This window comes from Gadus morhua, chromosome 8 (genome assembly GCF_902167405.1).
Source record: "Gadus morhua chromosome 8, gadMor3.0, whole genome shotgun sequence".
In the NCBI taxonomy this organism is placed as follows: domain Eukaryota; kingdom Metazoa; phylum Chordata; class Actinopteri; order Gadiformes; family Gadidae; genus Gadus; species Gadus morhua.
In genome coordinates, this window is record NC_044055.1 from 18531444 (window position 1) to 18544201 (window position 12758).

General features: G+C 48.7%; 1 protein-coding gene across 1 annotated transcript; it reads right to left on the minus strand.

Annotated features, from left to right (window-relative positions):
• Nucleotides 1–7674: 7674 nt before the first annotated feature.
• LOC115548468 (paired box protein Pax-3) lies at nt 7675–10871 on the minus strand. Its single transcript, XM_030363120.1, has 2 exons — nt 10600–10871; nt 7675–9105 (listed from the first exon to the last, which is right to left on the minus strand). Exons 1-2 carry the CDS (start codon nt 10861–10863, stop codon nt 9088–9090), a joined length of 282 nt encoding a protein of 93 aa, XP_030218980.1. The 5' UTR covers nt 10864–10871; the 3' UTR covers nt 7675–9087.
• Between the last annotated feature and the right edge of the window lie 1887 nt (nt 10872–12758).

The following is a 12758-nucleotide window of genomic DNA, read 5'->3' on the forward strand; positions in this document are numbered from 1 at the left end:
TCAGTACAAATGAACACAACATAAGCCACTCACAGCTGCTCCTTGTGATGAAAAGGGAACAGAGCTCATGGGAAATTAAATCCCTCACAAACCTTACGCAGGCATTCCCATTTTTAACAGAATGCAATGTTAAACTGTCAATGTTTAGCTGCATCTTCATACAACTAAACCAAAAGGATGTGTGCGTCTGAACTTCCTTGGTATGGAATATTGCATCAATTAAATACATCTTTATATGGACAACTTGCATTATAAAGTCTATGTTGTTGGCAGTTTGATGTCTAAGTGTAGTGGTTAACATTCAGCTCTCTATAATGTTGCTAGTGTATTGACTTCTATATTTATTTTTAGAACCAGAGAGGCCACTATCGGTTTATTGAGAGGAAACAAGTCTTAAAAGGTAAACGACAAAATGTACTTTCCCCACTAAGGTTTCGAAAATAATAAATGTAGGCAAGATTTAGAGAGCAACACAAATATATTAAAAGGAGAACATTTTCAAAATGCATTTTAAATCCAGTTAACAGAGGAATAACAAAGAGCAACACCCTGTAGAGGAATGTGATACTGAAAGAACCCCCGTCCCCTTTCCACAGACAAGGACACCAGAAAAGGTTTCTGCTTACCATCGGAAACGGGCTGAAATAATGGCCCGTTTGTCCAGCCTTTTGTAAACAGATAAGAGAAAGCCTTGGTTAGGCCATGCATCAAATATGCAGCGGCGTTAAATAAACTCAATATAAAGTCAATGACAGAAAAGTTATCCGTGAATAAATACAGGGTAACAAACAGGAGCCACAGCCTTGTGTTAGCTCATCACTGTAGAAAATACTACCTCATGAACCTGCTGTGAGGCACTCTCCTCAACTGCACAGGTGTAGTAAATCTGTTCTTACTTTGGTGTCCATGGGGATACATGAGTTCAGGCATTTGAAAGGACCTCATGGTGAAGCGTACATTAAGCAACTATGGTTGAACGGTAGCAGATATCGAAAAGCATACAAGACAATTAGAACAGGACAAGTGAAAAAACTAGAGGAAAACAAGACTAACAGTGATTACAGCAAATAAACAAGACGACACGTTTTATGCAAATAAAGATGGTACTTAAACATTGGGCCTTGCAGTATAACAACTCCACCAGCAGGTGTCAGCACAGTTAAACAGCTTACTATTACAGGTGGGCAATAGGCCTATATATCTTTATAGAATGACCCTCTACTTCTAAAAGACGATTGTTGCAAAGGTCCAAAAGGTGACATTTATAGAGTTCCTCGAGAGGACGCAGGATGGAGTCCTGTGTCTGTTGTAAAAGTTGAAGAAATTGATACAGGGCGTGGTTCTCCATGTAGGAGATCTCTCCCTGAGTATCTGTGGTGATGGCTGGATTAACCTGTGGACACTGATTACTCAATGCACAACAGGTGCGCAGAATCACCCATTCCCAGAGTCCAATCAGACTGCACCAGGTGAGGCTGCTTAAACGAGTTATCATCAACACACACTCCTACGATGATTAAATCAGATGATGAGTTTGAAAGAATGACATGAATGTTTGTTGCTACAGCAGGTGTTCCAAGTTTTTTGAACCATCGAATAAATTAGTTGAGGGTTAGCCTGTACTGGGGACCCCCAATCAAGCAATCACATGAGCACAGAAGCCATAGAGATAAAAGAAGGAATGGTGGATTTGTGGGCAAAACTTTCCATCTCTGATAACCAAATAAAATCGTCTCTCTTTTTGTCTTTAAGATGTCGTTTGACGTACAACCATTGAATACTCTGACTCGTCGTTCTTTACATAGTTGTCATTGATTAGTGAAAATGAGTAACCCTACTGAGGTTGAGCAGGTAGATACGGCATAGGGCTACGTGTTTAGTTGTAGATGTTGCTCATCCCTGAGTGAGGATACCTTGACCAACTATCACTCCCCATACCACTGCAGTAGGGCCGAGCTCCGTGAGTGACCAACGACGTGCGTCCGTCGTTGGTCACTCACGGAGCTCGGTTCTGAGTCCCTGGTGGCTGGAGATGGGCGTCCAACCACACAAAAATGACAGCGCAGGCGCCTTGTGATGCGTAACTCCAAATTGTCAGCAATATTCCTGTAATTATAATCTGTGTAATTTAGCCTACGTTGTCCTTTTAATTAATCAATCGCAATGCCAGATTTTCGTCGGGTTAATCTCCTGATATTTTCATAATTGCCACAGGTAACAGCAGAGCGGAATCTCCCCCAGCAGGGGGCAGCACAGTCCAACAATCCATCACCACATCTCGTTCAGTTGTATTTCTTTTCCTTTTTGTTATCAAGCCTAACTAAGGCTACATTGTATAACAAGCCCCAAACACGAGTCATGCAAGTATCTATTTATAGCCTGTATTGGGCCTTTGCACGAATTATGAGCGTTTAGGGCCCAGGGCACGGACCCGTCGTGTGTGCCCCTAAGCAAATACATAATTATTGTGATTTTGGTGATGAACAAAAATATATAAATCTGTTGTTTTTGTTGTTGTTGATGAAATTTTCTAATGTCAATAGAAAAGCTTTGGAAAACGCATGTCATCCTTCAGTTTTGATCAGTTGCAATATTGAGTATCAACGCTTCTACACCTGCAGATGGCGCACATTCACAATTTCCGCTATGAAGCGTAAACCTATTTCATTGATTTGTTCTGAGTCTCAAGACGTCGGCTTTTGCCGACGCCAATAGGTCAACAAAAAAAGTGAATGGAAAAGTAGGGTGGAGTTAGTATTAAAAGTATTACAAATATATTCCTTCATCTTAACGTGAATTGATCTTTAAGGATCTGTATGAAGATTGTTTCCTTTTGCATTTTCCTGTAGTGTTTGCAGGTGGAAACATGTGCGTGCGTGTGTGCATGCGCGTGCGTCTTTCATGATGCTATATCTTCTCTGTAAAATAATAGATCCTATAGAAAATTTAATAAATGTTTTACATGCACCCTGCAGTAACAGAAATTAAGACAACAATTTTAACATTGTGAATTGGTTTTTAAATTGAAGAAAAAATATATCTGGTGTTTATTCGATACAATAGGCCTATTTATATGTATTATTAATGTAATTAATTTACATTTTTCTGTTGGTTCCAATGTTGCTAAAATAGGTAAAGGCCCCTTAGTTCCACCACCCGGATGCTTTCTCTAGAGCGTACAGAGCACGGATGCCTACAACACAGGCGTAGTGTTGCCGCCGCACACGTGTTGACCCCGGCACTCAAAGGCAAGAGGATGAGACAAAAATTAAATTATCAGGGAAGGAGAGGAAACAGAGAGTGGCTCGCCCGGGGGACCGGTATAGCGGATAGATCAAATTAGACAAGCAGTCTGGCAGCACCTTTTGATCCCCCCCTAGATTCACATCGCTGTGAGGCTATAAATGCATGCAAAAACGCAAATGAATGTTGAGCTCTCTACCCAGAGACCCTCATATAGAAACGTAGGCCTACCTGTTGAATGGACATATAGTCCTGCGTCTCTGTCAACTATATGCGCGCGGTGCAAATCAGAAGCGTGTGTTTTCTTTAACCCAATCTCCACAATCCCGCTGCGCAATCCAAGTTAATTCGACAGACTGATAAAGTCTTGGGTTCGTGTTTCGTCAAGTTTGTAAACTCAGATCATATGGGGTCAGGGGGAGGTTGGATTCAAAGCAGCCCTGTAGCACTGGACGGACTTTCTAAAGATCAGTTACAATGTAATGGCGGAGGAATGCGCCTCTCTATACGGCTCCTCGGACCAAGTGGCTATTTCATGAAGCCATGGCTCTAATTAGGCTCAACAGCGTTTGAAAGTGACCTTTCACGTTTTTTTAAATACGTTGTTCTTTTTTTTTTTTACAATAAAAATGAATCACGGGCAAAAGATATGAAACGACAAACATTATTAGATAAAACGTTGGATGAAGCCTGCACATGCATGCATTCAGTAAAAGTGTAAAATATCTTAGAAGACAATGGCAAAATACACACACATACCCATGCACACAAAACACGTGCACACACACACGCGCACGGACACACACACACACAGACACACATCAACAAGCACACACACACATCATACCCCCCCCCCCCCACACACACACACACACACACACACACACACAAATACAGACACACGCACATACACGTCACACAAGCACATACACATGTGTACTGTCCTAGCTGTCCACACCCTCGCTCTGTCGAGGTACCCTCCCCCCCCCCCCCCACCCCCCCCTGTGGTGTGCGCGATGTTCGGAGACCACAAGTGTTATTGATCTTGATTGGGCCTCACAGGATGGGACTCCGTCCCGCCAGTGACCCAAACTCCCCCCCGACTCCCCACCCCCCCCGCCCCGTTTCCATCGCTCAGCTGGATCTTCATCACCCCCCTCCCCCACCCTCCCCCACCTCCACCCTGCTGGCCACGCCTGCCCGCCTATTCTGTGCGTAGGGTTCTGATTGTCGGATGGAATGCTTTGGGGGGGGGGAATAGAGAGAAAGAGAGAGGGGGGGAGAGGGAGAGAGAGAGAGAGAGAGAGAGAGAGAGAGAGAGAGAGAGAGAGAGAGAGAGAGAGAGAGAGAGAGAGAGAGAGAGAGAGAGAGAGAGAGAGAAGGAAAAGAGAGAGGGGAGAGAGCGAGAGTGGAGAGAAAGAGGGGGAGAGGGCAGAGTAAAGAACCTACTTTATTTCGGAAATCATTAGCAGGTCCACCCGGAGCAGTCGGCATTGATTTTAGAAATTGTAGTTTCTCCTGGTTTGGTGACTGTCAAAACAATCCCCCCTACCACTGCTCATATATACTCTCTCTCTCTCTCTCTCTCTCTTCTCTCTCCCTCTCTCTCTCCCTCTCTCTCTCTCTCTCTCTCTCTCTCTCTCTCTCTCTCTCTCTCTCTCTCTCTCTCTCTCTCTCTCGCCCCCTCTCTCTCTCTTCAGTGTTCAGGCGGTCCGCTCAACACAGGCTGCTCTCCTCTTCAAAGTCGAGCCTCTCCGACGCGAGGCCTGGGTTGAATTTGCCGGGGCCGGCGGTGGAGGCCGGCTCGGAGCCCATGAACTCGGCGTAGGGGTCCTTCTTGTCGCTGCGCAGGAAGTTCTTGAACAGCATGCCCGCCAGTAAAAAGTAGAACAACATGACGAACAGGATGTAGAAGTAGGCGTTGTCGTAGGACTTCCTCTGGTCGAAGTTGGCGCTGGCGGCGGCGGCGGCGCTGGTGGTGGTGGTGGTGGTGGTGTTCGCCAGGCTCCCTGAGGGAACACTGCGAATGTCGGTGGCGCTGGTTTGGTTGTCCTTGGCGCTGCCTGCCATCATGTCGGTCAGAAGCAGCTGCTGGCATTTGGAGATCAGGGAGAGCAAGAGCGTCCGGTTCATCCGACTCATCTGGCGAGATATCGTGCGAAAACCAAAGTACGAAACGCTATAGATTTATATAAACACTATAGTTCTTCGACAACACGATTCGCTGGCAGCAGGCGGAATGAAGCCGGGCGCGGGGAGACAGAGGGGAGACCGAGGGGGCGCTCGCTGGGTCGCGGCACTACTTTAGGAAAGGCATGCCGTGAGTCACCCAGCCACTCTCGATAAGGCCCACATTTCCCAGATAGAGAACACTCCATAAGCTCGCCCCTTATTGGAGGGCAACTGTTGTTATGTTGGAGGAAAGTATCCGTGCTAATACACTGTCCGTGGACTATTATTATCGGGAAGTGATAGTGTGAATATGAAAATATAAGATAATATAAGAATACAATCTTACAATGGGAGTGGGGTAAATGGATTTTTAAGCGGGTCAAAGAAAATATTGCTAGAGCATTACATCGCGATTCACAGATAAACGGAGCGATGGCCTCTTGAGTCTATTTATTTTTGTGGAACCATCTTCTGGTCCCCCTCCTCTGTAATGAGCCCCTTCCGTCACTTTCTATGTGGTGCTTTGGGGGGCTGCGGGCCGTGGGGGTTGTTGTCAGCTCTGGTCAAGTAGTCTACTCATTTCAAAGAGTGTTAGGGTCAGAGGTTAAGTTGTCTCCAGTGTGTTTCTGCTTGACTGACACACCATTCCGACGCAGCTCCTTTGGTTTTTACACTCATTGTGTCGTACAAGTTGAGCCCTTGTAAAAAAAAAAAAAAAAATGAAGGAAAACAAAAACGAAGAAAAGGTTTACAGAGTACTGAGAAAATAGCGAAATGCGATCTTTGCCTTGATCTTATCGTTTGTCATACAGGACACATAAAACAAGCGCGCACGCACAAACACATCCAAGCCACAACGCACAAACACACACACACACTCACGTACACACACACGCATGCACACACACACTCACATACACACCCGTACACACACACAAAAACACATACACACACACACACACACACACACACACAAACACACAAACACACACACACACACACACACAATATATCAACACAGTAATGAAACACAGAGAATCTGCATCAAACATTTTCCTTCATCAGGTATATGTTATTACATTACTGCACGCACACAAACACACACACACGCGCGCACACACACACACACACACACACACACACACACACACACACACACACACACACACAAGCAGGCATGCACACACTCACACACACACGCATATAATTTATATATACATAGGAATGACTGACATGAACAACTGTTGGCACCTGATCCTCGGACAGAAAAAAAAGGAGAAGAAAGAAAGAGTGATAAAAGGAGTGATAAAACCCCAGCCAGTGCTATATCAATAACTGTGGAGGGGAGGGAGGGGGGGGGGGGGGGGGGGGGGGGGGGGGACAGAGGGGAGAGAGGGAAAGGAGGACGGAAGGAGAGAGCAGAGAGGGTAGAGAGGGCAGGAAGGGTAGAGAGGGCAGGAAGGGTAGAGGGGGTAAGAAGGCCTGGCAGGTAGGATGTCCATTCTATTTGTGTGGTTCTGCTGTAGGGGGAGCTGGGGTCTGGCTCAGGCCCTTCTGCTGGAGGCCTTCTGGACCCTGAAGAGCAGCGGTCAAGGAGAGGCTAATCACCCAGCAGGTCGCGCACCTCCCCCCTCCCCCACCTTCCACCTCCATCACCAGCTGCGCCACAACTACTGCCCTCCACCCCAACCACCACCACCACCACCACCCCCACCTCGACCAGCACCACCAGCTCCACCTTAAAACCCCATACCAGCAGCAGCGCCCATAACAACGGCCAGCACTACCAGCAGCCACCATCAACGTGTGTGTATAGTTCACACCACCCTCTGCTTCCCTCATCATCCCAGCAGGGAGTCCCCAGGGAGCCGGAATGCGGCCCCGGAAGGCGTGTTTATGAAAGGGGGATTTATTTATGATTTAATGTGTGTTTTATGAGTGTCTGTGTGTGAGAGAGGGGGGGGGGGGGGGCTGGGGGAGAGGTGGAAAGTGCAGTGTCATTGCTTCTACAGGCCGCAGGATTGTTAGAAAAATAAGACGTTTTTCTTCTTGAATTGGATGCGAAGAAATCATGAGACACGGAAAATAAATTGATATGGTGTAAAAAATAAGTTAAATGTAAATAATTGGACTTGTGGTTTAATGTGAATGACGTCAATTATTGAGTCAACTGCAGTACTGCAGAATGTAAAAAAAAATCCCAGCACAAGCCAACATTACCAGATATTTCCCAATAATGAAACAAACGCACACCAGTAATATTTTTATATAGTTTATTATAAATAGTAAATAGTGCTGTATTTTACAAAAAAACATTACATTAAAAGCATTTGACTCAGCTGTAAATGAAAAGGATACAAAGTTGAGAGAGATAATGAAAAAATAATCATTGTTTTAAGACTACTTAAGCCACAGAGTGCTTACATAATGAACACAAGGGTAAAGGAAATGTTTGAATAACACACAATAAATAAAACATGGAACTAATGAATTGATAATTTTACAAATTCAGAAAAAAAATGAAAAAAAGTAATATTTACTCTCAGCTCTGTGTAACGCCGTCACTAGCAAAACCTATTTTTTGTTGCTTATTGATATCACTTTTGTAATCATATTCGCTGATGAGCAGTCCCTTAGTGTCGGCAATCAATTTAAGCAAATTCCAAATGCAAAGACATTTAAAGAGATTACATATATTTATATATATTTATACATTTGGAATTGTTATGAGTGAGATCAAGTCAATGTACATCACATGAGGTATGAGTGTATTGCACTTTGGGCTCTGCCGCTGGTTTGTGGTGTGGTTCGACGCTACGCTACGAGGGCTCCCCTGGACGATCAAACACTCAAAACTATGTCAACGCAGAAAGAAAAGACAACATAACAAGGGCAATGTAGTGGGTGAAGTACATGTCATTTTCCCAACAGGCGACCGGCTCCCCAGGAGGAACAGCGATCGCGGGTCCTTCCGCAGGAATGGATCCGGCATAAATACGAACACTCCTTGGCCCCGTCTCCGGCGAGGGGCGAGCGAGGGGGCGAGCGAGGGGCGGCCCGCACAGAAGTTCGTTCCCGTTTGTGTCTCTGCCGCGGATTATAAAAAGTACGACATTAAATACAGAAATCCTGATGGTTGATGCCGTGTGAGGGACCCCCCCGTCCTCCAGCACCCCCTCCTCCCCCCGGCCCACCGTCCACGCCCCTGTTCCCCTCGTCGACCCCCGATGGAGGAGACCGAGAGAGAGAGAGAGAGAGAGAGAGAGAGCCAGGCGCGCTGGCTCACAGCCCTGTGAGCGTGACGCGGGGAGCGTGAGCAGAGCGGGTGCCAGGTAACCGGAGAGGGTGGCTCCACCGCCGCCCCTGATTATTCCAGGCAGCAACCTCAACCTCCTCCTCCTCCTCCTCCTCCTCCTCCTCCTCCTTGGCCATCGACTCCTCTATTCTGTCCACATGCTCAGCCCCCCCTGACCAATATCCTCCGCTCTCCTTGCAGGGGGTGGTGAAACAGCGAGGGTGACGGGTGGTGCTTTGTACTAAGGTTTGTCCCAAAGGTGGTAGGGTGCAGCGGTCGGGTCCGAGACGCCCTTCACCCAGGGGCTCGTGAAGGCGGGGGTGGGTGGTGGAGGTGGTGGAGGTGGTGGTGGTGGTGGTCTCCATGGGGGTGGGCGTTCAGATGATGAAGGGTACCTGAGGAGCACAGAAAGGGATACCGGTCAGTATGTTTTCACAAGGGAGAGTTTCACCAGCCGCTGGGATTGGGTGGACGTCATGGGGACGTGATGTTGACGAAAATGACTTCTGATTGGTCGATCAGTGGCGGTCGTGGTTTTGAGGCGGTTCATTGATTGAGGCAGGGGGATGGACAGGGGAGAGAGAGGGAGAGGGAGACAGACATAGACAGAGATATAGAGAGACAGATGGAGAGAGAGAGAGAGAGAGAGAGAGAGAGAGAGAGAGAGAGAGAGAGAGAGAGAGAGAGAGAGAGAGAGAGAGACAAAGACAGAGATATAGAGAGACAGATGGAGAAAGAGACAGAGAGAGACAGAGACTGAGGGAAGAGAGAGAGAGAGAGAGAGAGAGAGAGAGAGAGAGAGAGAGAGAGAGAGAGAGAGGGGGTGGGTGGCAGGCCTGATAGCGCCAGAGAAGGATGTGTAATCTATATCTGAGGCTGGGTCAGAGTCAGTGTGTTGTGGTCCTGTGTGTCTCTACTCCACTGATCAGCACTAACTCTACGTCTGACCCCCACCAGGACACATGGTTCTAATCCCGGCCTGCCAAGGGCCATAATCGCTGCCTGTTAAGGAGTCCTTTACCCCCACTTCAACAGACACGTGCACACACAGACACACACACACACACACAGACACACACACACACACACACACACACACACACACACACACACACACACACACACACACACACACACACACACACACACACACACAACACACACCCATATGCACACATATGGACACGCACAACTACGCACACATACACACAAACACACACACACACGCCCGCACACACACTTCCCCCCGAGCTGCTCAGGGGTTTTTTGCCTGGACTCGACAAATTAATGACATCAAGATGTCACCACTCTGTGGGCCGTTCAGACGCAACCCCGCCCCTCTGTTCTCCCTCCATCCCCCCTCCACACCCCCCCCTCCGTACATCAACCCCCCCGCCCCCCCGCTCCTTCACTCCTGTCAAACATGCTTTGGTGAAGTGGCTCCTTCTGATTCTGGGGGCTGGGTATCTCCGTTACATCGGGGGTCATTACATGGCTAGGTGAGGCGGCCCGCGGTTTCATGGGCCGTGGCTCATCACACGGGGTCACGAAGGGGCACGTGTGCGCACGGGGGGGGGGGGGGGGGGGGGGGGTAATGCTGATCTAAACGGGCTAGCTCGGGCACGCTAGCCTAGCGGCCCGCTAACCCGCATGTAATGCCAGGCGGCCTTACTGTGCCATCTCATCAGCATCCCAGACCCTCGCAATTAACGCCAGGGTCACGAAAGGTCAGAGAGGATGAAAAAAAACAAGAAGACCAACCTAAGCACAAGCTGGGGTGGGGGGGGGGGGGGGGGGGGGCGGAGCCATCACCAAATAAACCAATCAAAAGCCCTGATTGTGGATTGGCTTCATTCCCACGGGGACGGGGAGGGGGTGTGGGGGCTCACCTTGCTCTGGCTGTACTGGCCGTACTGGTAGGACGCGTGGTGGTCCACGGCGTGGTAGGGCGTGGAGCTGTAGCCCGGCGTGCAGTAGGACTGGGAGCCCGGCAGCGTGGGCATGCTGCTGAGGGCCGGCAGGGCCTCCAGCCGCTGGGCGCCGTGGCAGCTGGCCGCCATGCCGCCGTTGGGCTCCAGGCCCCCGGTCAGCGGGGAGATGGCGAAGTCGCCCTGGGGCTGGTGAGGCACTCCCCCTGGGTTGATCAGTCCCATCACCTGGTGAGAGGAGGGGGGGGGGGGGGGGGGGGGGCAATGGTGAGATAACTGCACGATAGACAAGAGTAGAGCAGGATATTCGTTCATCCAAGGGATTTGGATTTTGAGGTAAAGTCTGTGTGTTCAGTCTTTTTTGAACGTCATTTGAGAGAATTTATATCTGTGTGCTCAAATAGACAGATATAAATCCGAGAATAATAGTGTCATATGATGTCAGCTTTGGAGAGGGTATTCATGCTCCGATCTGATCTAAAGCACAGTGAACATTCCAGCACACATGTTTCTGTGTGTTTCTTTTATCTTGTTTTAAATTTAAATCCACAATACGAACAGACTCTTTGACTTTCACCAACCCAAAAAACGTGTAGAGCAAAATGAATAAAGCTGCCATTTTGTGGATGGATTTAGTAACAGTGCGTGCAGTTTGAGGAGAAAAACAGACGTGTGTAGTCGAATATCTGGGCAAAGGCTTCTTATTGGCCATTCTCTCTCGCTCCCTCTCTCTCTCACACACACACATTATCTCTCTCGCTCTCTCTTGATTTACCGTGTCCTTGCGGGGCCAAAGGGGACGTGGGAACAAGGGCGAGTGTGTGTGTATATGCATGTGTGTGTGTGTGTTTGTGTGTGTGTGAGTGTGTGTGTGAATGTGTGGGTTTGTGTGTGTGTATGGGATGCCCCCCCTCTCCCCTCTCACCCTACATGTGTGTGTGGAATAAGTGTGAAACAATCGGGGCGCATGTGCGTACGTATTTGTTCGGCCAATGTGTGTGTGTGCGTGTGTGTGTGTGTGCGTGTGTGTGTGTGCGCGTGTGTGTGTGTTTCTTCAGTGGGCTGTGTTTTTTAGGGGTTCTAGTGTCAGAGGGGGTTGTAGGAGGTCTCGTCAGTGATACATCGCGAACAGCTGCGGGGGAAAGAAAACGCTCGCGTGAGAAGAGACGTCGTGAAAATGTCTGAAAAACGCAGTGGAGGGAACGACAGAACGAGGTGGAGGGGGAAGGAGAGAGAGAGAGGGTGAGAGAGAGAGAGAGAGAGAGAGAGAGAGAGAGGAGAGAGAGAGAGAGAGAGAGAGAGAGAGAGAGAGAGAGAGAGGGTGAGGGAGAGAGAGAGAGAGAGAGAGAGAGAGAGAGAGAGAGAGAGAGAGAGAGAGAGAAGGTGAGGGAGAGAGTGAGGGAGAGAGAGAGAGAGAGAGAGAGAGAGAGAGAGAGAGAGAGAGAGAGAGAGAGAGAGAGAGAAGGTGAGGGAGAAAGTGAGGGAGAGAGAGAGAGAGAGAGAGAGAGAGAGAGAGAGAGAGAGAGAGAGAGAGAGAGAGAGCGTGGGGGGAGGGGGGGGGGGACGAGATTCTTCATGAAAGCCAAGGTAAACATGAGCCAAGATCCGCATCAATAACCAGAACCGAAGTGCCGATCACAGACTGAATCCAGAGTATGGGGGAGGGCAACCAATGAAACTCATGAATGATAGAAAAACAAACGCTTTCCAAACACACACACTTGCCCACATACACACACACACACACACACACACACACACACACATCCATCCATCGAGTGGAAGTGGAGGGGTGAAATGGCAGCACCAGTGGCAGCTCCCGAGGGTGTGTCTGTTTCCAAGTTGTTCCGGGGATTAGGTCTCATGGGGGTGCAAAGCCCCGACGCTTGCTCCCTGGGTGAGAAAGGATTCCTCTGGTATGCACCAGATCAGCAGCTAGACGCCACAGACCCAGCTCCACGGGGATCCCGCCAGAGAGGGAGCGGGGGGGAGGAGAGAGAGAGGGAGAGAGAGAGAGAGAGAGAGAGAGAGAGAGAGAGAGAGAGAGAGAGAGAGAGAGAGAGAGAGAGAGAGAGAGAGAGAGGGGGGGAGAGAGAGAGAGAGAGAGAGAGAGAGAGAGA

Coding starts and splice junctions, on each gene's coding strand:
- LOC115548468 (XM_030363120.1), bottom strand. CDS start 10,863: ATGGGACTGATCAACCCAGGGGGAGTGCCTCACCAGCCCCAGGGCGAC.